Here is a 25949-nt window from a genome sequence, read left to right on the forward strand (position 1 = left end):
AATGAACGCTGATGTTATTTTGGACAGTCTGTTTTAAGCTGAATGAACCGTGCTTGAAAGGGATTTATTTTAGGTAATGTGAGTTCTCACTTTAGCTGTCTTTACAGCCTTATTATTAACTGTTTGTGTACTGATTTTTAAGCATCTGAGTTATAAGGTGAAGAAATCAGCCAGATTTTTACTGATTACCGGAATCCAATGGGGGTGATTTTAACACGGGGAGCATTCAGGGAAGGCGGAGTGGTGGGCGGGAGGAAACCTCCCCCAACAACGAAGAGCTTAGCATGAGGCCCAAGCCTTTTTAACTCCTGGACCTCATTTAATTAATTCATCACTGTCTCCCGTCTGAAACTAGCTGGAGTGACGTCAGGACCGGCCCCCTCAGGTCCCAAAGGTCCCCAGCATGAAGCTCGTGCTGAGGGGGAGGTTTCCCAGGGGTGCTGTCACTGGAAGGAAAGGGTTGGTTGTTGCTGGGAGACCAAGAACTCTCTTTGGGGCTTGGGAGGGAACACTTCTGTTCCTCCTGGCTCACAAGGAAACCCTAGAAAAGGTAACATCAGTACTTATCTTGGCCTCTTCGATGACTCCTGCCATGGTGTAACTGTCTGGGTTTGCCCTATGCGGGCCTGCCAATTTTGGCAGTTAAATTTGCGTCAAGGCGCCTATGACATCATCAGCCCATGACTTTGCACTGTGTAGTAGTCCCCTTGCCGGCCTAAGGCGAGCGGCTGTCCCGTGCCTGTTTTGAAGTAAGTTATGATGGCAGGAATATGTCTCCACCCACTGCGCCAGTGCCACCATCTTAATCCCCTGCCCCCACCGATTCTGCTGGGCAGGGGATGGGGGAGGGGGAATCCTTAAAATCGACCCCTACACTTTTGTGAGATTTTACCAGAATTTGCTGAATTTTGGATATTCCAGGCTTAAATATATTTTAAAAATTACATTAGAATTAATTTGCGGTTTGGAGCCATTTGTCAAATACTGCCATGATAGTGTGGAGTAATGATGAGGTAAACATGCGACCAGAAAAATGTTCTTCCCCGCTATATTGGGGCTGCCTTCATCCTTTCTTGAAACCTCTTCCTAAAAACGAGTCGAGTTGGCCAATGTCTGCTCACTTTAGGTTTGGAATTTTGATTTATGTTCATGCTCTCCCTGCACTTTGGTTATTTTAATTAATTTTGATAGTTAATCATTAATTTGTTGCTTGTTTAACAAATGAATCCTGTATTTGGTTTACTGCTTCCATGTGAGTTGTTTGCTTCAATTGTAATTATTATTGATAACCTACATTAATTTTATTGATGCAAAAGTAATGAGAGTGGAAAATTCTCCCACAGATTTCATGTTAAAACCTTTAATAAATTCTCTGCAGCCTTTCAGTGACCCTGGATTGAGGTACCCACTTTTATCTTCAACCAACAGCGCTCAGTTGCATATTTATCTTATATCCGACATATACTGCTTCACCTGTCATGTGATCATTAATGTTCTTCAGTCTAAAGTCTCTGATGATCCCCCTTTTCCTTTAACATTTCACCACAAGCTCTCCCTGCGAATGAATACTGTATTGAAAATGCAGCCAGTGTTTATCACTCTGAGTGACTATTTGTCAAAGCAAACGTTCCATTTTTAGGATTAAAAATTATATGTTACAACTAACAAGTACCTGGTGAGAAGATGAGACTCGCTTTCAATTTCAGTACTTTATGACATTTATAAACTCTTTTGAGTTTGTAGTTAGTGACATCATCCCCATCCAGCAATTAGTGTGGAGCCTCCCAGACAATTTTACATGAAGGTTTCTGAAACTAATATCCATTATAATGGATAGGTTCTTCATCTCATCCAACAGATAATATCTCATTTTTAAGATATAAGTCTGTGCAACTAGTTTCTCACTAGTGTTCAAAACACCTGCCTTGTGACACAATCATGCGATTGCGTAACTATAAAATACTGTGTTTATCCCATTTGTTACTTCATTTGTGATAAAATGATACTGCAGTTTCATCCTTTGGATATACTTTTAGATATATTTCTTGTAATGGAGGTTGAAATCCAGTTGTGCAAGTGAGCATTATTTTATGGTATTTAACTCTTATTGCTCAACACCCCAGTAATAATTCGGTTTTATTAACAAGTATAGTCTGTATACATACCATCAAACAAAAGGGTTTTATTACTGCGAGTTGGGAAGGAATCGGAATATAAACTTTCTGTTGATTTTACTCTGCAGAGAAATGAACTTTTACTACAGCAAAAGATCAAAGTTGCTTTTTAACTTTTAGCAGTTTATCATTGAAAGGTGCCAGACATACGTGAATGGAATGTGAATGTCTCCATCTGTTAAGGTTCAATAGACACAAAAGTGGAAAAACAGCAGTCCTTATCATTTTTGAATGTCACGCCATAAGAGTTAGCCCCCCAGTCTGTCTATAAGTCAGTCTTTGCGCGGTTTCAAAGCAAGAATCTCCCATCAAATTTTGAGCGTTGCACACAAGTGCTGATCTCTTCCGTTGATGTTCCATCCACCATCAGAAACCTTTGAGGCAAGAGAATTAACTGGTGTTTAGGAATAAAACTGATATCATGGTTTGGGAGATGTGTGCCAGTGGACAACATTTCAATATGCCACTCTTATTTAATAAATACAGGATAATACCTCACACACCACTGAAATAATTTACAAATCAACAACACATATGAGAGCCTAAAAGATTTATCAGTATCGTCTAAACCCTGAAATCTGTTTAGCCCTCCAAGTGCACAGATATCTATTTTGTTATATGTGTATATGTTTATATAAAAGCAAGTATCCCAAGGCATTATTCATGGTGATACACCAAAGTATGATGTCTGACATGTGACCGGAAGTATGTGTAATGCTTACCAGAATTACACGCTATAATGTTAATGGTTCTGTGTCATAGCCAAGTTTATTCTTCTGATATGTGCCTATGTGAAAAGCCTATCTGTAAAATAATCCGATGAGCTAAATGGATTTTTGGTGCTGAAGGTAATGCCTGAATTATTACTTGACCAACATAGAACATAATCCTCACTCTACCTCCCATAGATAGATTCTAAGTTTTTTCTGTGTTTTTCATGGTAGTGCACTTTCAGGGCTCGATGTTACCAGGCCTGCGGGTTTCCGGCGGGTTGGGTTTCGGGAGCGTGGTCAACACGCTCGGTGAAATTAGTGGGTTGCCCGCGCGATCGTAGCAGGCAACACACTAATAGGAATCAATTACCTGCTCCTCCGGGGTCCGCGCTGCTGGTCTGCGCATCGGGCAGGCTGCGCATGCGCAGTACGATCTGTCAGCTGGAGGCGCTCTATTTAAAGGGGCAGTCCTCACTGACAGATGCTGCAACCAATGGAACAAATTACAGCATGGAGTAGCCCAGGGGGAAGGCTGCTCCCAGTTTAATGATGCCTCACCCCAGGTATCATCAGATGGGGTGAGGAGGAGGGCGAAGACAGAGATCTTCCACCCGGCGGGCGGGAGGAAGCGGCCAGCCTCTGCCACCAAGAAGGCCTGGCTCGAGGTGGCATAGGGGGTCACCTGCGCAACCAACATATCGCCCACCTGCATACAGTGCAGGAGGCGCTGCAATGACCTCAGTAGGTCAGCCACAGTGAGAACACAAAGTCTTTCCCCTACACTCCATCTGCCACAACACTGCCCCAACCCCACATCTCCTTCGGCACCGCCAACACTACTCTGTCACATCACCCCTCATACCCACTCAAACCCCATCCTTTATCTTACCTCCACCTACTCACCTCGCCAGTACTCATCCTGCCACTAATACGCAACCCAATCCTCATACAATCTCATGGCTCTATCCCATACTCACCCTCTCGTGCATCTCCCTCACGGCCAGCCTCACTCAACCTGCCACCACCTATGCTGCAGCCACAGGGCATGCATCACATATGTGCAGTAGGCAGCGTAAGGCAAATGTTTCGTGAGCATGAAGTGGGTGCACAAGGGTGTCGGAGGGTTTGCCATGGGTGTTACCTATATTGAATTTCAGAGCAACAAACAGCACACATTATATTGGCACCACCACTGCCATGTCTCCGCGAATCCTGTCTGTTGTGTCCAATAATGCCCGCTCCTGGGTATCACTATGAGGACCCACCACTGATGCCACCCATCGTGTTACTGCAGAGTAGGTGCAGGTGTATTTGCAGGGCTCTTCCGCGCAGACGACTGAGAGACATCGGCGGTGTAGCCGGCTGCACCCTGGAAGGATGCGGAGGAGAAGTTGTGGAGGGCAGTGGTGACTTTGACAGCGACAGGTAAGCAGTTGGTGCTGGGGCCAGCCAGGAGCAGCTCGGCATGAAAGAGCCTGCAGATCTCCACGACTACATGTCGAGCGAATCTGCGCCTCCGTGTGCACTGCTGCTCGGAGAGGTCCGGGGAGCTGCGCCTCGGTCTGTGGACCCTGTGGCGAGGGTAGTGCCCTCTGCGATGCGTCTCTCTCTGCGGTAGCCCTCCCTCCTGCTGTGCAGGTGGGCGTGCAACAACACCGTGTTGGGGGGCTCCACGTCTCTGCGGCGGACGGCGTGGACTGCGAGGCTGCTGGGGCTGGTCATGCTGTTCGTCCTCCGAGGGTGTCCACGCACCACCCATCTGGCAGGTGTTGGTCTGAGGGGTTGTGCAGGGTAGGTGGGTGGTTCCTCAGACTGGGGTTGCGGTTTCGTGTCGGTCTGTCCTCTGGCTTGGCGGGGGGTGGTGGGGGGCAGGGGTTGCCCAATGTGACGCGGTGGCCTCCTGCGTGGGTGAGGGCTCTCCCCCGTGGAGTGCACCTTGGCACCTGCCACAGGCTGCTGGCTGCAACACGCCTGGTTGGAGAGAGACTGTTTCCCCCAGTGTGTGAAACACTCTGCGATGCAGGTGAAATCCCACACTTCCTCTTTTGACAGCTGATTCAGCTCATTAACTGACCTCAACAAGCAAGGTAAGTACTCTCAAGTGGAACCCCGCTGGCTTTAATTGCCTGCGGGATTCCCACCAGCGGGGGCCACGCACGCAGCCCCGCACGTCATCGGGGAACCCGGAAGTGGTCGGGATCGCGGCGCGATCCGGTCACGTGACCGCATATCGGGATTTTCGGGGCCCCCCCACTGGAAACCCGCAGGAAACCCGACCCTAAAATCGAGCCCTCAGTGTCGGGTTCATGGACAGGTGAATCATAAGAACATTTTAAATTTTTGATTATACACATGGTTCCTCGTGGAGTTTCTCAAATCTTCACATTGTCACATGAACTAGACTTGTGCCAGTCTATAGTGATGCTTGTTTAACCCAACTACAGTGTTGATTGAAGAGTGTGTGCATTGCTTAAGGACAACATTTGAGGTGATTATAATTTCTTCTTCCCTCCCCAAAAGTGAGAATCCCCACAGGAAAATAGTTGAATCAAGGAGAGTCTGTACCTATAAATGTTAGGCATCTAATGCATAGTGATTATTCAATTTTTCTTTAGGTTTAGTGGGATAGTGTGTTGTAGAATGTAGCCTGCAGAACTCCCAAAAAGGAAACCTGTGTTTGAAGCCCAGACATCTAATATTTGCATTGAGGCTTCCATTTAGAGGGTGTGCCAAACTATAGGAGGAAGGGAAACTATCCAGGAGTAGGGATGAACCCTCCCATCCTAATTGGTTGTCAAAGGAAGGAGATTTGGAGGGCTAGTCATCCCACCCAGCCATTGTACATTCTGAATTGGCACCTTGATTTGCATTGGGAGAACCTGACGGCAGGCCACCTGAGCATCTTCATGATCAGAAATGATATGTTGTGAGGAGGAGAACTTAATTTACACAAGGGAAGAGTGTGAAATTTTAAACTGCTTTTCAATGAATTCTTGTGCATTAATCAACGAGAGCACTTTTGATATTAACCATACGCTGCATGCTCCTGTTGCCTAACTGGTCTCCAAATTAAACACTGAGTTAATTCTTGTGAAATTCTGAATTTGCAAAATGTTATCTGTTGAAATTTGCCAGTGTCAATTTTATAGGCAGACAAAAATTGTTGTAGACGTCACTAAACACCATAAACTTAAATCACACTTAGAAAAATATATTACATTATGCGAAACACACTTTTCGGTGTCAATAACCTCGGGTACTGGAACAATGCTGAATATTTTTTTAAAACTAAATCATTACACCACTTGTGCATAATGAATGTTACTTTAGCAAATAAAGAATCGATAAAATACTCTCATCCGCGAATGTTAACAGAGGCATTTCAAATGTTTTCACAGCCTGAGGAACTTACCAATGCCCTGGAGATCAGCAACATTGTTTTCACCAGCATGTTTGCCCTGGAAATGATCCTTAAACTTCTCGCATTTGGTCTTTTTGGTTACATTAAGAATCCGTACAACATCTTTGACGGAATTGTCGTCATTATCAGGTAGATTTACAGTACTTTTTTCTCTCTGATTCTTTTGTAGTAACACTTTAAGGGTGCACAATTGTGGCAGATCACGCTTTTTTATTTACATCTTTTTGTGCAGCGTGTAAATTAATCACTTCTTTTGAAATTATGTTAAATATTATCAAATTTACTTCAACTCCCTGAACATTGAGGTGATTTTGAAAAACTACATATTAATCAAAAGGCTGAAAGTTTCTTCTGAAATAAAAGTTAATTACTGTTAAATAAACCAAAGATAATTATAATATTTAGCATGTAGTTCATTTGTTTTGTTTCATGTATCCTGAGTAGGGCATCTAGTTGGTGAGAAAACCACTTTTCAGAGACTTTATTAACTTTTCAAATGCAACAAAAGGCAGCTTTGAAGCAGGCCAAGTAGTGGACAGGCATTTCAGATAATACCTTGTTGAATACTTTCAAGTGATTGGAAAGTTGGCCAATACCGGAAATAAACAGTCACTACCTGGTGCTGGTGAACGAAGCTGCTGGATGGGCGCATTAGGATTGCAATGTCAAGCACAAAATTAATATGGTTGTCATGTTTACTTCCTGGACAACTCTACTGGCATTATAGAACTTTACAGTACAGAAGGAGGCCATTTGGCCCCTCACGTCTGCACGGACTCGTTGAAAGAATTATCCACATAGTCCTGTTTCTGTGTCTTTCACCATTCTTTTCTTTCTTCAAATATTTGTTGACTTCCCTGTTTTGAAGCTATTTTGGACTGCAGTTCGACCACTGTTTCTGTTGGGACATTCCCTGTCCTAACTACCATCTGCGTATAAACAAATTCTCTAAACAGTCTCTTCATCCTTTTAGTGGTGATCTTAAATTTGTGCCCTCTAGTTACTGATTCATTAACCAGTGGAAATAGTTTTTCCCTATTTACCTCAACAAAGCTCCTCATAATTTTAAATATCTTTATTTAACCTTCTCAGTTATAGTGAAGAATTCGAGTTTTTCTAGTCTGTCATCACACATAAGTAAACGTACTTAGTGACAATCAGTTACGTTGCATATTTCACCTGCTGTTGGGCTACAAAACTGATGCCCTTTGCACTAAGACTATGCTGCCCCAAGTTCCACAAATTGAATGCGGTTCTGAGATGATTCACTATAAGAGAACAATCAGATTCTTTCAGATGAAAGTTCTTTCAATATATTGATGTCATCTCCGTATATATTTGAACTTCGATTTATTCAACAGAGACACTTTGCCGTAGCTTGCAAATCAGTGATATGGCAGCCATTAAAATTCTTTCAATCTCTGTTCCAAGACAAGAAGTACCACTGTGACCAACTATCTGTAAAAGGCTAAAAATCGAGCTTCAACCCTCTGATGTAGCAGGTCCTCGCTGCCCAACATCTGGCTAGAACAGAAAACCAAATAATAAACCTGAATTGAAACATGGAGCTGATCGTGTGGTTGGAGGTATCCGAAGCACTGCTGCACATGAAATTAGTCACATGTTTAGCAGGGATCAGTCTGCAGTACAACCTAATTGAGAAGTAGCTGTGCTTGACCAGCGTGCCCTCTCGCTGCTCCTAGTCGTATGCTTTCTCGCTCATTCTCTCTTTGGAGGAAGTCGACAGGCTACACTTATCTCCCTAGAAGGAGGAGACTCAGCCGGTCTAAGCACCTATATCTGGATTTGCTTCCTCCCCAGCTATAAGTTCCCACTTTTTATCCCTGGACCTGCTCGCTGCTTGGTTCCAAGCCCAGTTCTTCAGCCCATGACTGCAGCTTGTTGGGTCTCTGCACAGAATGGGAACCAAGTGAGACTTTGCAAGAAAGTTTGAAACCTGAATATAGGAAATAATATTAATCACAATTTGAAAATATTGGTTTGATACATTTTTTCAATAAAACAAAGGGACTAAAATCATTGAGTGATATTATTAAAGACATTAGTATGAAATTCCCTTGTCTGTTATTTTAAAGAAAGCATTACCCTGCTTATTTTAAACAGATTATTTGTTACTTTTATTGCACAATGCAATTTCAACCCTAAGGAGTTTAAATTTGACAGATTGTTTGAAGGTACATTTACTGTTATGTTTATTCCTTGACAATTTCCCCATGCCTGGACCTACTATTTTTTCATGTTCTTTTACACTGCTTCATATGTTCAGTCACAATGATATGAAGAAATACAAAAATATAATAAAAGTTCCTCAGCTATTCAGCATGAGGAAGTTAACAAATATCTTTAAAAACTACTAATCTGCGAGCAAGCTAAAAAAAACAATTCTTTGAGAGACTGATCCTTCTGCTCGTCCTAAAAATAATGCGATAAACAACATTTTCTTGTTTATTATTAGCGTGTGGGAAATTATTGGTCAGTCTGATGGTGGCCTTTCAATACTGAGAACATTCCGGCTACTCCGAGTTTTGAAGCTTGTCCGTTTCCTGCCTGCATTGCGACGCCAGCTAGTGGTTCTGATGAAAACCATGGACAACGTGGCTACATTCTGCATGCTGCTCATGCTGTTCATATTCATCTTCAGGTGATTATGAAAACTCATTTGCATGGTAATTCAGCATAATGTGTTATTATTGCAGCTTAGCTAATTTAATTTTACTCACCCTGCTTTGCTTTACGAATACACAAAAATGATGGGAAGGAAAAGACCAGCTGGTCCATCGAACCTGCCACACACACACACATGATGGCCGGAGCATCATGACTAAAAACTTCCTACCTCCCCCTACAGCCATGTAATCTTCTGGGAGAGGTAAAAAAAACTAAGGCCAATACAGGAAAAAATACTTCGGAGAATTCTTCTCTGATCCGCTCTGGCGATCGAAACCAGTCCAGGAGATCATGGATCATGTGTTATCTGTAAAGACACTTACCTTCTGTATGATGTGATCTCTGCCCTAGACAAGAACTGGTTGGTCCGGCTCCCTCTTGGAGAAGAGTTAAATATTATTTTTAAACTTTAATATCTACGTTCTTAGTGATGTAAGACTTCTAAAGGCATCCTTGGGGTTAGGGGAGAGCTGCTGCTGGCTGACATGTCTGTTTTGTTATTCCTAAATTTATAAAGGTTATTCTGCTTTAACACACAGTATACTGGGCATGCACCTGTTTGGATGTAAATTCAGCTTGAAGACTGAGAATGGAGACACAATCCCAGACAGAAAGAATTTTGATTCTTTATTGTGGGCAATTGTCACAGTGTTTCAGGTGAGATTCTCCTATGAAAGCGAAAGATGAAGTTGCTGTAATAATGAGAAAATTGACACTGGATTCTTTAAAACGTAGCAATCTTTGTGGAAAATTAACAAAAATACTCTCTCAGCATGTTGTTTGATTGACATTGTTTACAGATAGCTGTGCACATATTTAATTTTGTAATTAGTGATGATAATTTTGCCATAATGTATTTTACCCACATATGTGTTTTTACATTTTTAACCTTATGAGTCTGTGAGGACCCGGTGTGATGTTTTTAAACTGATGTGTGACTTTAACATTCACCAACACCATCATAGATTGTACTGGCAATCTGGAATAAGAATACTGGCAAGTACCAAATACTCCATAGCTTCATGTTCAAATGGTAATGTCAAGATCTTTGTCCTCAGATCCTTACTCAGGAGGATTGGAATATGGTCCTGTATAATGGAATGGCCTCCACTTCACCCTGGGCTGCCCTCTACTTTGTGGCATTAATGACTTTCGGCAACTATGTGCTTTTCAACTTATTGGTTGCTATTCTTGTGGAAGGCTTCCAAGCAGAGGTAAGTTGTGTGCTAGACTTTGTTTTAAGTCTTTGCATGGTCTCACCCTACCTTTTCTTAGTGAGCTTCTGCCTTCCATCTTTGCATTCTCCTCCATTCCATCATTGGCAGCTGCTCATTTAGCCACTACAGTCCTGCCCTTTGAAATTCTCTACCAAGTTCACTCCACCTTGTCACCTTCCTGTTTTCAAACCATATCTTCGGTTCTCCATCCTAGCCTCCTCATTTTTCCTCCCCTTTTTAATGTCCACCACATGCCCTTTCTCCTTATTGAAAGCTCTCTGAGACTTCTTCGTCCATATGAGGAACACTTTAGAAAGCTATAAAAGAGACTATAAAAACAATATTATAGATATGATTTCTTCCATTGAAATGTCCTCGCAACGAATCTGGAGGGGTAGTTGTGTGTGTGTGTGTGTGTGTGTGTGTGTGTGTGTGTACTGAAGAGAATGGGCTTCAGCTAAAACAATCCACTTTAAAGAAGGGGAGCTTTTCAGAAACCAACAATTGAAACATTTTAACAGTTAATAGAAATAATACATATTGGTGCAGTAGAAGTGTGAGGTCATCCACTTTGGAAGGAAGTTCGATCAGAGTATTTTCTCAATGATGAGCAGCTAAGAACTGTGGAGGAGCAGAGAGATTTAGGCATCTATGTACAGAAATCACTAAAGGCTACTGCAATGTTAGCCTTTATCTCAAGAGGGTAGTAGTTTTATGCTACAGTAGTATAAAGCTCTCGTTGGACTGCATCTAGAGTACTGCGTTCAGTTCTGGGCACTGCACCTCAGGAAGGATGTATTGGCCTTGGCTGAGGTGCAATGTAGATTCACCAGAATGATACCGGGGCTAAAATTGTTAAATTGTGTAGACAGGTTGCATAGACTAGGCTTGTATTCCCTTGAGTTTAGAAGATTAAGGGATGATCTAATTGAGGTGTTTAAGATGATTAAAAGGATTTGATAGGGTAGATAGAGAGAAACTATTTCCTCTGGTGGGGGAGTCCAGAGCAAGGAGTTATAACCTTAAAATTAGAGCTAGGCCATTCAGGGTGATGTCAGGAAGCACTTCTTCACACAAAGGGTAGTGAAAATCTGGAACTATGTCCCCAAAAAAGCTGTTGAGGCTAAGTCAATTGAAAATTTCAAAACTCAGAGATAGATTTTTGTTAGGTAAGGGTATATGAAGGATATGGAATCAAGGTGGGTAAGTGGAGTTAAGATACAGATCAGCCATGATCTAATTGAATAGCGGAACAGACTCAAGGGCTGAATAACCTACTTATGTTCCTGGCATTAGCAAGAGCAGACATTGATAAAATTGCTCCATAACTATACCTTTAACTTTCCAGGTTCAAATGTTTAAATTTAAAACCTTTGCCTTGAAGTAAAGTGTGGGATATAAGCAGACAAAGATGCATTCCTTTGTCTGAAATTAAAAGAGGCCTTAACCCATTTTGTGTTTCTAACCTGAGTTTAACAGGTGCTCCAAGTTACCTCTTATTATTAGCGTTTCATATTAAATTAATGTTCCAGGGTGATGCCAACAGATCAGATACAGACGAAGAGAAAACATCTGCTAACTTTGATGATGAGTGTGAAAGATTTAAAGATCCTTCTACAGGTGAGTGACTATGAATAATTGTTATTGATTGTATACCGAGAAATCTTCCTTTTGTGATTGCTGCCTTTGTATTAATACCTGTTCTACCTTCCGCAGAATTAAAAATGTATTCAGTCGTCATGACATCAAATGGACATTTGGATTCGCGAAGCAGCATACAACCACCGATTATCATGCGTACTGCTGCTACCCCTATGCCTACACCAAAGAGTTCACCATACATGGATTCAGTTCATACTTATATAGATTCCAGAAGGGGCAGCAGTGCTTCCATTGATCCCATGAATTATGACCAGAGGTCTTTGGTAAGCTGCTCAATTGCACAACACTGTTACATATTTACTTTTTGGTTACTGTCTAGATGTACTTACAGATAATTATACTACTGTCAGGAAATATTACATGTGGTGTTGGATGGCATTTAAGTCAACTTGGGGTAAATTTTCAGCGACACTGCTCTGCGTTTCCATCAAGCAGAATCTCTGAAAATGTACTCTCTTTATTTTAACTTACAATTTACCATTTCTAAATTTGAAGGAAATATTTTGAACACCTCTGCAAACAAAAAAGAGCTTTGAGTAAACTTTCACCAATAAGTTAAACAGCCATTGCTGTTTTGTTACACACTGATGATATAATGATATGTAAAACACGATTGAATCTACCTATCATAACGCCTGGTAAATTTGGCATGTTGATCAGGCTTACAAATGGTGTACTGACAGAGTTGCATATATACGATTTGTTCCTTATATGCTAGGGAACACAGTATGAGAAATTTATACTGCAAAGACTGCAAGATGTACATTCAAGTGTGACTTCTTTCTCATAAATTATATAAACTTCACTTGTTAAACAATCAATTTAATTTTCAAAGCACTAAGGAACATAACATGCTGGTTAATGAAAGTAAGATATTCCATTTTCATTTTAGCTCTTTTTTAATAAGTTAATTCTATCCTATTAACCTCTCTGATGGAGGGACTATGTTCAATGGTCGATGGCATTACGTGCACATTTAATCAACTATGAAGTACAACTATTTTTCCAATACATGTGACTACATCATATTTGAATCCTCTGTTAATGACCATACAAAATTGTTCCTATAATTTTACTGTCAGTGAAAGACAAAAAAGCCGGCCTAAAATATACTGAGGCAAAGATGGCATTTGTCTCAGCTTTTCTCTTTTGCTCAATCTGTTTTCCTAATTTTATTTCTTCTAAATTTTTTTCCCATTAGTTCATTTTTGCTGAGCATTACCTTTCCACATTGTTGCTTCTATTGGTTTCAGTATCCATTATGCACACTTTGCATTAGCTTCCAATCTGTCACAATCGCTCTCTCGATTTTAGATTTTACTCTTATTTTCACCTTATGTTTGCTGTCCTTGTCTTTAACATTACTATATCTGGCTGACATTTTTTTCTTCTTTTTTCGCCCCACATTTTCTTTCTCTGACTCTCATTCAGTGGAACTTTACTTGTTCTTTCTTCCGCTCTCACGTTTGCTATCACTGTATCTTTCCCTGTCCATATATATCATTTTCACTCCTGCCTACATTTTGCTATTGCCATTGTTGTTCTTTTTCACTGTTGCGACACCATACAACCCTCTCCCTCCATCCCAGCCATTGGCTCCACCATATACTTTTTGCTGAACGTACCCCTTTTTCAATATCTTCTTGACAACCAACACTTATGTGCCAACCATCTGTGTAAAACACAGACAGTTATCATTTTCAGGACACAGTCATATGTCCGAAGTTGCAGACAAAATTAAAGCCACTCTCTGGCTGCCCCCAACTCCATCCACTGCACTGTTCCCACTCTCCTACTTTATTTTGCAGCTGCAAGACTTTGAATGCAGCTTCCCATCAGGAATTCCTGCCCACAGTGTCTAGTGGCATTCAATTCCTCCGAGCGGAAGCAAGAAGCACTCAGGAGGGCGCCCAAGAGCAGCGGAGGCTTAGGTGGGGGGGCTTTGACAACTCCCTCCCTCCTTTCAAAAGTTTTGTAAGAAACCCTTCCCTTCAACTGTGCTCACGGCCTCCAAAATTCTTTTTCCCCTCTTGCTCGATGTCCACTTTCTTCCTTTGGCCTTTTACAGGTGTCTTTCTGCATATGATGAGTTCTATAGAAATGTAAAAGAAAGAGCCTCATTATTGGGACTCCTTTTTAAAAAATAAACCATTACAAAGAAAGATAAATGATAACACCTATTTATCTGAATATTTCTGTTTCTATAAGTTATTTTTCTTTAAACAGTGAGTGCTGATGACATCTTTTCAGCTACTAGTTGGAAGGAGTTACTAAGTTCAACAGTGTAATGAAGCCAAATTAATATCTCTGGAAATACAGCTATGCACCATGGGTCCATTGATGATTACTATTTCAGCTGCATTCACTCACTGTTAAACTCAGTAACCTCTCCCAATCAATGTTACTGGTAATGTCATCAACAAAAAAGTAGAATAAAAACTAGCACATATTGCGTCTCTCAGAAATACCTCAAAGCACTTCAATTATAATAAATTACTTTGAAATGCAGTAACTGTTGTCATGTGGGCAAACGCGACAGACAAATGCTGCAAACAGTAACGAGATGAATGACCAACTAATCTGTTTTGGATGGCATTGGTTGAGGGAGGATGAATGACCAACTAATCTGTTTTGGATGGCATTGGTTGAGGGAGGAATGTTGGTCAGGACACTGGGAGAACTTTCCACCGTTCTTCGAATAGTTCTATGGAATCTTCAACGTTCCTCTAAACAAGCAGACAGGACCTTAACTAACAGCACATCCGTAGGGCAGCACCTCCGATAGTGTGGCACTCCCTCAGTACTCATGCTCATATCCCAGAGTGAGGTTTGAATCCCAACCTTCTGTCCCAGAGTCAATAGTGCTGCCAACTGACCCAGTCTGACATTAGGACAGAAAAAGGATATTAAAGTTGGTTCTAATTACTTGTAATTGATTTTTGAAAGTGTTCCAAATGGTACTGTTTCCATTAATGTGTGCATAGAGTAGGTGATTAATTGTTGAATGAGACATGCTAAGTTCAGCAATTGCCATGTGTTTGATACTAGTGGTTCCCAAACCAAATCATTTACCACAGCATCAACCTACTGCTTTATCTTGTGTGCATATTTTATTGCTTCACATTGTTGACACAGTACAGAATAGCTTAGCAACAGGAAAAGCAGTTGATGGGAATAGCCTCAAAATGTGAACAACATCGGAAATGGGTTTAATGTATTACCTTATTATAATTTTCATTAATATCCTAGCACTCTCCTCAATTTTTTTTATTGCTTCCATAAAAATGTAAAATGTAATTCTGATGTATGTATTATAAATTATAAGTACACCGTATGAAAGACATGTTCTATCCCAAATGTTTGACAAAGAAATACTGGCTCTTTCTTCACCAAAACAGTGATCCATCTCCCAAACATCATATTATCCATGAGTGATAAAACCTGTTACACTTTTAAACACATTACAGAATCTTGTACAGCGGCAGGTGTACCATTTACAATGTTTACTATATAATGTAATATATATACATATATATATATATATATATATATATATATAGCAGATCTCTCATGGTGTTGCTAACAGTAAGGATGTGCTGTTTCATAAGGGCAGCCATGATATACTATAAAGGCTTTGCTGAACACCTCCACTCAGTCCGCAAGCGTGACCCTGACCTGCCGGTCGCTTGCCATTTTAATTTCCTGTCCCACTCCCACTCTGACCTCTCCGTCCTCAGCTTCTTACACTGTTCCAATGAAGCTCAACTTAAGCTCGAGGAACAGCACCACATCTTTCGATTAGGCACTTTACAACCTTCTGGACTCGACATTAATTTCAATAACTTCAGAGCGTAACCACTGCTCCCATTTTTTTGGACAGCAAGTGCTGGTAATGTATCACAGAATGTTACAGCATGGAAGGAGGCCATTTGGCCTGTCGAGTCCATGCCGGCTCTCTGCAAGAGCAATCCAGCTAGTCTCACTCCCCCGCCCTATCCCCGTAGCCCTGCAATTTTTTTCCCTTCAAGTACTTATCCAATTCCCTTTTGAAAGCCATGATTGAATCTGCCGCCACCACCTCCTCAGGCATTGGATTCCAGATCATAATCATTCGCTGTGTAAAAAAGTTTTTCCTCATGTTGCCTTTGGTTCTTTTGCCAATCACCTTAAATCTATGTCCTCTATTTCTTGACCCTTCTGCCAATGGGAACAGTTTCATCCTATCTACTCTGTCTAGACCCTTCATGATTTTGAATACCTCCATTAAATCTCCTCTCAACCTTCTCTGCTCCAAGGAGAACGATGCCAGCTTCTCCACGTAACTGAAGTCCCTCATCCCTGGAACCAGTCTAGTAAATCTTTTCTGCACCCTCTCTAAGGCCTTCGCATCCTTCTTGAACTGGACACAATACTCCAATTGTGGCCAAACCAGTGTTTTATAAAGGTTCATCATAACCTCCTTGCTTTTGTACTCTATGCCTCTGTTTATAAAGCCCAGGATCCCATAGGCTTTCTTATCACTTTATCAACCTGCCCTGCCACCTTCAACAACTTGTGCACATATACCCCCCAGATGTCTCTGTTCCTGCACCCCTTTTAGAATTGTACCCTATAGTTTATATTGCTTCTCCTCGTTCTTCCTACCAAAATGTATCACTTCACACTTTTCTGCATTAAATTTAATCTGCCATGCGTCCACCCATTCCACCAGCCTGTCTATGTTCTCTTGAAGTCTATCACTATCCTCCTCATTGTTCACTACGCTTCCAAGTTTTGTGTCATCAGCAAATTTGGAAATTGTGCCCTGTACACCCAAGTCCAAGTCATTAATATATATCAAGAAAAGCAATGGTCCTAGTACTGACCCCTGGGGAACACCACTGTATGCCTCCCCCAGTCCGAAAAACAACCGTTCACCACTATTCTGTTTCCTGTTACTTCGCCAATTTCGTATCCATGCTGCCACTGTCCCTTTTATTCCGTGGGCTTCAACTTTGCTGACAAGCCTATTATGCAGCACTTTATCAAACGCCTTTGAAAGTCCATATACACAACATCAACCGCATTGCCCTCATCGACCCTCTGTTACCTCATCAAAAAACTCAATCAAGTTAGTTAAATACAATTTGCTTTTAACAAATCCGCGCTGCTTTCCCTAATCAATCAAACTTTGGAGCATGTACATTAATTAATTTCACATACAGAATCCTATAGGTTTAAAAATACTCCAGACAAGGAAAGCAAAATTGTATTTGAGCTTTATCCCAGTAACTGCAAGGGTAAAAGCTGAATACAAGAGTCTACCATTTCACCTTTTATTTACCAATGTCTGTCCTGAATACTGGGATCATCGTGGCCATTAGTCTTCCTGTGCTTATTTTGAGCACACTGCTCGAATATGCAGATGATGATGTGGCTCTGATGTTGCTATTTACAGCTACTCTAGACCCATTTTTTGTTTCTTTACTTGTCCCATTACTACCCCCCTTGCCTTGCACATCATCCCTTTTGTCATTTAATCACTTCTGCCCTCCATCCTATCAGAGACCTTTCCTTTTGTTCTTTCCTCCCTTCCCCTCTCCCCCTTTCCTTGTCTCTGTACTTGCTTGAAACTGTTTAATCTTCAACTTCTCCCTGTTCTGACAAAGGGTCATCGACCTGAAATGCTAACTCTGTTTCTTTCTCCACAGATGCTGCCTGACTTGCTGAGTATTTCCAGCATTTTCTGTTTTTATGCTTTAAAGTCTGATTGTTGTCACTTAATGTAGAAAGAATTGGGAGTGAAAGCTATAAGATAGAATAGGGTTAAAACTGATTTTGTTTTTAATGCGGTCAAGAGATTTTTACAAAACTTTGTGCTGATACTGAAAGCTAGGGGAGGCTCGAGGTAATAAATAAGTGGCAGCAGACAAAGAAAAAAAGCAACTTCTTTGACCGTTTGACCTTTAAAACATTTCCTAGTTGATAGACCTATGGTGGTACCATTCCTGAGAATCTTTTAGACCACAGACAAAGCAAAAGCTTTCCCCTCACGTCGTTTACAACAGTAAGTGGTAAATTCTTATAAGGAGACACTTGCTGAGAAAACCTTTTAAGGATGCCCCCTAACCCATACCATCAGTTATATTATTACCACCAATACAATCATTGTATCTCCAACTGAATTCTTGACTTCAATTATTTTTTGAAATGCTTCTGAATTCACCTTTTCCAATTTTAAAATTTTCAGGAGAAAGATTCAAACCAGGGCTGCACTGTTTAAGTGCTGCGAAAGACAGTGCTGTTGAAAAGAGAGCGTTGCCATGCATCGGGCCCAGTATGAAACACTTCACCACTTGCTCAATGGCTCTCTTTGCGTGTAAATACACTACCCGATGTATCATGCAGTTCAGGAAAGCCCCCACCACCGTGCTGAGTGAGCTGATCGCAGCCAGGGTGATAGTATAGGTACTAACATTGGTTTTAGTACCCACTGGCTAGGATGGAGAAAATGACCAAGCGTTTCCACTTCTGATCATAATCCAGTGACACTGACGCCTCCCCACCCTGGGTAGTTCCTGTCTGTGGATGTCGGGTGAGGACAGAGTTAGACTTGGCAGTGATGCCCTCCACAACTGACACACACGGGCTAGGCTCACGTGAAGGATGGCTGTTGATAAGGCACCTCAGGGGTGATAACATTCGTGGAACCCTAAGAGGACGTACAGAAGAGGAGGGCATAAAATTGAGGGGAAGGGGAAAGGAAACAGTTTTTAAACCATATTTAACAATTAGGATAATGCAAATAGGTAATCTTTTATTGCTCAATATTACATAGAATGGTTACAGCACAGAAGGAGACCAGTCGGCCCATCAAGCCCATGCCGGCTGTTTGTAAGAGCAATCCAGTTAGTCCCATTCCCCCGCTCTTGCCCTGTAGCCCTGCAGATTTTTTCCCTTCAAGTATTTATCCAATTCCCTTTTGAAAGCCACAATTGAATCTGCTTCCACCACCCTTACTAGCAGCGCATTCCAGATCATATCTACTCGCTGCGTAAACAAAGTTTTTCTTCATGTCGCCTTTGGTTCTTTTGTCAATCACCTTAAATCTGTGACCTCTGGTTCTCGACGCTTCTGCCAATGGGGATGTTTTCTCTTTATTTAACTTATCTAAACCCTTCATGATTTTGAACACTTCTATGAAATCTCCTCTCAATCTTCACTGCTCTATGGAGAACAACCCCAGTTTCTCCAGTCTACCCATGTAACTGAAATTCCTCATCCCTGGAACCAGTCTAGTAAATCTTTTCTGCACCCCCTGTAAGGCCTTCACATCCTTCCTAAAGTGCGGTGCCTAGAATTAGACACAATACTCCAGCTGTGGCCGAACCAGTGTTTTATAAAAGGTTCAACATAACTTCCTTGCTTTTGTACTCTATGCCTCTATTTATAAAGCCCAGGATCCAGTATGCTTTTTTAAACTGGTCCTGCCACCTACAAAGATTTGTGCACATTACCCCCAGGTCTCTCTGTTCCTGCACCCCCTTTAGAATTGTACCATTTAGTTTATATTGTCTCTCTTCATTCTTCCTGCTAAAATGTATCACTTCATACTTCTCTGCGTTAAATTTCATCTACCATGTGTCTGCCCATTCCACCAGCCTATCTATGTCCTCTTGAAGTCTATTACTATTCTCCTCACTGTTTACTACACTGGCAAGTTTTGTGTCATCTGCAAATTTTGAAACTGTGCTCTGTACGCCCAAGTCCAAGTCATTAATATATATCAAAAAAAGCAGTGGTCCTAGTATTGAGCCCTGGGGAACACCACTGAATATCTTCCTCCAGTCCGAAAAACAACCAACCATTCACCACCACACTCTGTTTCCTGTCACTTAGCCAATGTCGTATCCATGCTGCCACTGCCCCTTTTATTTCATGGGCTTCAATTTTGCTGACAAGCCAATTATGTGGCACTTTTTCAAACGCCTTTTCAAAGTCCATATTCACAACATCAACCACATTGCCCGCATCAACCCTTTCTGTTACCTCATCAAAAAACTCAATCAAGTTAGTTAAACACGATTTACCTTTAACAAATCCATGCTGGCTTTCCTTTACGAATCCACACTTGTCCAAGTGATTATTAATTTTGTCCCAGACTATCGTTTCTAAAAGCTTCCCCACCACTAAGGTTGAACTGACTGGCCTGTAATTGCCACGTTTATCCTTACACCCTTTTTTTGAACAAGGGTGTAACAGATGCAATTCTCCAGTCCTCTGGCACCATCCTCATATCTAAGGAAGATTGGAAGTTTATGGCCAGCACCTCTGCAATTTTCACCCTTACTTCCCTCAGCAACCTTGGATGCATCCCATCCAGACCGGGTGACTTAACTACATCAAGTACAGCCAGCCTTTCTAGTACCTCCTCTTTATCAATTTTCACCTCATCCAGTACCTCAACTACCTCCTCTTTTACTGTGACTTTGGCAGCATCTTCTTCCTTGGTAAAGACAAATGCAAAGTACTCATTTAGTACCTCAGTGCGTAGTTCTTGGGAATGAAGTGGGTCAAGTGTCATTGGGGAATCATTGGTTCCTAATCAGCTCCACCCCTCCTCCTACTACCCGTTTACTATTTGTATGCCTATCGAAGACTTTTGGATTCCCTTTTATGTTAGCCGCTAGTTGATTCTCTTATTCTCTCTTTGCCCCTCATTTCCTTTTTCACTTCACCTCTGTACTTTCTATATTCAACCGGGTTGTCATTTGTATTATCAACATGACATTTGTCATACGCCCCCTTTTTCTGCTTCATCTTGCTCTCTATCTTGTTCGTCATCTAGGGAGCTCTGGATTTGGTTGCCTTACCTTTCCCCCTCATGGGAATGTACCTAGACTGTACCCAAACCATCTCCTCTTCATAGGCCGTCCATTCTTAGATTACAGTTTTGCCTGCCAATCTTTGATTCCAATTTACCTGGGCCAGATCTGTTCTCTACCCACTGAAATTGACCCTCCTCCAATTAAGTATTTTTAACTCTAGATTGCTCCTTGTCCTTTTCCATAACTAATCTAAACCTTATGATTTTATGGTCACTGTTCTCTAAATGTTTCCCCACTTCATTCCCCAGAACCAGATCCAGCAATGCCTCCTTCCTCGATGGGCTGGAAACATACTGATCAAGAAATTTCTCCTGAACAGACTTCAGAAATTCCTCCCCCTCTTCGCTATTACTATCCCAGTCTATATTAGGATAGTTGAAGTCCCCCATTATCACTACTCTATAGTTCTTGCACTTCTCTGTAATTTCCCTGCAAATTTGCTACTCTGTATCCTTCCCATTAGTTGGTGGCTTATAGAATACACTCAATAGAGTAATGGCACCTCTATTGTTTCTTAACTCTAACCAAATAGACTCTGTCTTTGACCCCTCAAGGACATCCTCTCTCTCCAGCACTGCAGTAATCTCTTTAATTAGTACTGCCACTACCCCCACCCCCTCCTTTTTTTCTTTCCCTGTCTTTCCTGAACACCTTGTATCCAGGAATATTTAGTACCCAATCCTATCCTTTTTTGAGCCAGGTCTCTGTTATTGCCACTACATCATATTCCCATGTAGCTATTTGTGTCTGCCGCTCACCAACATTATTTACTAAGCTTTGTGCATTTACACACATACACTGTAAACCTATCTTAGACCTTCTAATATTCTCTCAGTCTGATCCCACTTAATACCTATACTATTTCTTACTCTAGTGCTACATACCTCTCCGAGTCCTTAGTGCACCTTGTTTCTCCTTTCTAATGCTACATCCTGGTGCCCAATCCCCTGCCACATCAGTTCAAACCCGTTCCTACAGCACAAGTGAACCTCCCCACGAGGACATTGGTCCCAGCTCTGTTGAGGTAAAACCCATCTGTCTTGAACAGGTCCCTCCTGCCCCAGAACTAGTCCCAATGTCCCAAGAATCTGAAGCCCTTCCTCTTGCAACATGTCTTTAGCCATGCATAAACCTGCCTTATCTTCCTATTTCTGTACGCGTGGCACTGGGAGTAATCCAGAGATTACTACCTTTGAGGTCCTGCTTTTTAACTTCCTTCCTAGCTCTGGAAACTCTGACCGCAGGACCTCATCCCTTTCCTGTGTCGTTGGTACCCACATGGACCACGACTTCTGGTTGTTCCCCTTCCCCCCACAGAACGTTCTGCATCCTCTGTGATGTCTTTTACCCTGGCACCAGGGAGGCAACACACCATGCGGGACTCACGTCAGCAGTCACAGGAATGCCTATCTGAACACCCCCCCCCCCCCCCGCAACCATTGAATCCCTTATGTACTGCATTTCTACACTTCACTGTAGTCCCCAGTGTAGTCCTTTGCACTGGTGCCATGCTCAGGACTGCATTCCTTCAAGATGTTGTCACCCTCACTGGTATTCAGTGCTAAATACCAGTTTGAGAGTGGCACACACCCAGAAGATTCCTGCACTTCCTGCCTCTTTCTACCCTTTCAGATGGCCACCATTTGCTATCCTGAACTCTCTGTGGCTGCAGGGTGACCACCTCCTGGGACGTATGATCCAGGAAATCTTCAGCCTCCTTTATGCTCTGCAGTGACTCCAGCTGCCCTCAAGCTCAGAAACCCTCAGCTTGAGCTCGAGCAACTGGAGCCGTTTCCTGCACATGTGGCCCTCCAGGACACATGAAGCGTCCTGAAGTTCCCACATGGCACAGGAATTGTAGGCAAAGGGTCTCAGCTGCCCATCCATTATACTTAGAAATCTTTTTTTCTAAACTTCCTTTAGATACTCAATTATTATTAATTAACTTACTGTTTACTTACCCTGATTAACCTACCCTTTTATTCTGGGTCTCTCAGAGCTCCTCCTCTCTGTTCACTGTCCTTCCTCCTCTACACCTAATTCCCATTCTCACCAAATTCTCATGTTCCCACTCAATTCACAATGCACCCTGAGCTTCAGCAGATAACCTTCTACCTTATGCACCTTTTGAGAACATCAGTTACAACTGCTCAATCAGCTTCTAGCTCACAGTAATTACCCTCTATTCAGGCAATCACTTACAGCTGATTGACTGTTAATTGTTAACTGCTACTGCTATGGCGACTGACTTGCAGGTTCTGTTAACCGTTAACTAACTTGCAGTTTCTCTTTAAAGTTTTAAGTTAAATTTTAAATTAAATTTTAATTTCAATTCACCCCAATACTTTACCAGAGTTCCAATCTCACCATATTCTCAAGTTCCCACTTGGTTCACGATCCTCTCCGTTCACAATGTGCTCTGTACTTCAGGTCTCTACTTATATATCAACTTATGTTTTCCAGTCCAGTATTCGCAGTTCACCTTGTGCCCCTTGGAGCACCAACAGTAACTGGGGTAGTCGTCGATCAAGCTGGCATAGCCTTGGCAGAGCACCCAGCCTGAAAAGGAAGAATCAATCAGATGAAAGGGAATCATTGCTCTCTGGCGAAGGGCATGAAAGCTGCGATGAAGATGATGAATCAGAAGATGCAAAGTCTAGCAAAGCAGGCAGCCTCAGTGGATGGTCCTTGCACCAACAAGTAGAATCTTTGGACGCCAAAGGATCCTTAGACCTGTCTGAGCTACTTCAAGTACCAGTGATGCGACATCCTGTGACCTTGAATCCTATGAGCATGACACCTTGTGACTATCAAGACTGCAATGGCAAAACTTTGCATGTTTCAAATGAGGTCTTTCTTCGTATGGATAACCACAAAGATGACCCAAACGATTATGAAGATGAAATAGATGATGTAATTTGACCTAGTTTGCTTAATCCTTTGTATTTTGCTGGTTATTTACGTAGGCTGTGTTGAATCAGTTTATGACTTCAAGGTTGAAATTGCTGTGCAATATTAATGTTATTTTAAATGGGTTAATGTCTTGTTAAAATAGCAGACAGATGAATTTTGTACGAATGCATTAATGTGTTAGTATTGCACAGCTCAATTTCAAGTTTTCAATAATCTTAATTTTTACTTAAAAGCACTACTGTTGCTATCCTAGATAAATATTTTAATATTTTGGCTAAATATTTTTACATAAGTGTTTCAGCCAAACCCTAATCAAAATATCTCATGGATGAAAATATCTATTAAAAATTTCAGATCAGTTGAGGGACAGTTTTGCATTGCTGTGCATCAGCAACTTTAGCAAACCGGATGCGCATTATCAAGTGCACAGGCTTTAGGCCTGATGTTCACCTGAAGTACAGAGTGCGCTATATTGCGATGGGCTTGAGTTTGGGTGCTCAATGTATGCACTCCCCTCATTAGGCACAGCAGGTTTATTTAAATTAACTGTTACGTCCTCCCCTCCCTATAACACAGCCCTGGCAAAGCGCTGCTGGCTTGCAGTGCCCATATAAAACAGGCACTCGCTGGAAGGTCCCTTCAGTTACTTTGGAGCTTGCAGTATTAAACAGCAGTTTGCAAAACAGCTAAGGCAAATTATGTTGTCTGCTTGCATTAATTAATTTGTCTCTTTTCCATTCTTTTTTCCCCCCCCATTCTTGCTTCTGGTCCAGTTCATTGATTTTGCCAACTTGCCAATGAGCCCCTATCTGTCATCTGTGGGTGTTCCTCCAATGCTGTTTAATGCAGCAGTCCCCAATTATGATCATGGGCATTCTGCTTGTGATACCTCTACATTTGCTGGTGAAGGAGACATAAGAGGGAGGTGTACTTGCATTTAGTTGGGCATGCTACACATATGCATAGATCAAGACATACCTACCTTAATATATCAAAGGAAGTTTGCATTAGGAAGCTACGATTCACAATGGCAGCATAGCCACAAGTACCATCTGCTGGAGCCAGACTTTCAGACCAATTCCAGGACAGGGACAGCTTTTCCGCTGCTTGACAAGGTGACTACTGCCTTGAACTTCTCCCCTACTGGTTTAGTCTAAGCAATAGCATAAATTATCTCCCAACCAGAAGATGCATTAAGCAGTGACAGAATGCCTTGTTTGCCAGGACAAAGTCCTTTATCAGTTTCCCCATGGAAACCAGCCATGAACAGCAAAAAGCCCTGCACTTTTACCCAAAATGCAGGGTGTTGTGGATGGTTTGCCTGGTGCCACACAGGCCCAAATCCCCAATACCACCCCCTTCATGAACAAAAAGGACTATCATGGCATAATGTATAGGTACAGAATCACATGCATGTGAATGCCTGCTAGCCTGGTAGCAGTTATAGGGGTAGAACTTCATGTGGGCCCATTCATCACAGCTCAAGCTTGGCGTCATCGAACCACTAATTCTTGTTATCTTTCATTTCTCTTTTCAACTTGGTGACATTCTGCTCTGAGTCTCTGCCTTTCACATAGTTTTCATACTTTAAAGAAATAGTTGATTATTCCAAGATATTTAAAAAAAAACCTGGGGCTCAATTTTAAACCTAAATTGCGAGGGCGAGGGGGCTGCGAAAATTGCAGAAATGCAGAGCGGGTTCGAAAGCCAGCTCCAACCCGGTGACTACCGAGTTTCCCACAGACGCATCTGTGTGCGCACGGGCGTCCCGAATCCGGAGGTCCTGCCGGCAATTAAAGCCGTCGGGATAATACTTAAAGAACCAAATGTACGGGTACTTAAGGCACTTTACTTGTGACATATCAGGTAGTTAGAACGATTTTTAACTTACCTGGGCGGCTTTCCCACGGCTTCTGATTCACGCCGAAGGGCCGGATCAGGCAAAAAAAGGAACAAAATAAATGAAATAACAAACCATTGCACAAAGTTAAAACACAAAATCAACCTACCTTTCCACCCTACTCTGATGACCGATGTCTCCGTCTCCGATCTCGCCCTCTCCCCCTCAATGTCCCCCCAACTCCCCTCTTCCCCCCCTGATCTTTCCCTCTCTCCCCCATGTGCCCCCGATCTTCCCCTCTCCCCCCTCCGATCTTCCCTTCTCCCCCCCGATCTTCCACACTTTGTCCCCCCCCCCCCCCATTTTTTGTTCCAGCACCGGATGACGTCCCGCTCTCTTTCTCTCCCCCCTCCTCGGCATTGCAGCTCCTGTTGGCAGCCAGCCTGTCAATCAG

At 42.2% G+C, this 25949-nt stretch overlaps 1 protein-coding gene across 1 annotated transcript in view; it reads left to right on the forward strand.

Annotated features, from left to right (window-relative positions):
• The window catches only part of cacna1ha (calcium channel, voltage-dependent, T type, alpha 1H subunit a), a 231528-nt gene that overhangs the window by 145541 nt on the left and 60038 nt on the right, over positions 1–25949 (forward strand). Inside the window, exons 9-15 of the mRNA XM_068003426.1 lie at positions 6286–6437; positions 8785–8970; positions 9536–9653; positions 10055–10210; positions 11746–11833; positions 11930–12138; positions 23206–23655. Coding sequence (XP_067859527.1) covers positions 6286–6437; positions 8785–8970; positions 9536–9653; positions 10055–10210; positions 11746–11833; positions 11930–12138; positions 23206–23655 — 1359 coding nt within the window. The remainder of the gene's footprint in view (positions 1–6285; positions 6438–8784; positions 8971–9535; positions 9654–10054; positions 10211–11745; positions 11834–11929; positions 12139–23205; positions 23656–25949) is intronic.

This window comes from Heptranchias perlo, chromosome 22, assembly GCF_035084215.1.
Source record: "Heptranchias perlo isolate sHepPer1 chromosome 22, sHepPer1.hap1, whole genome shotgun sequence".
Lineage (NCBI taxonomy): Eukaryota > Metazoa > Chordata > Chondrichthyes > Hexanchiformes > Hexanchidae > Heptranchias > Heptranchias perlo.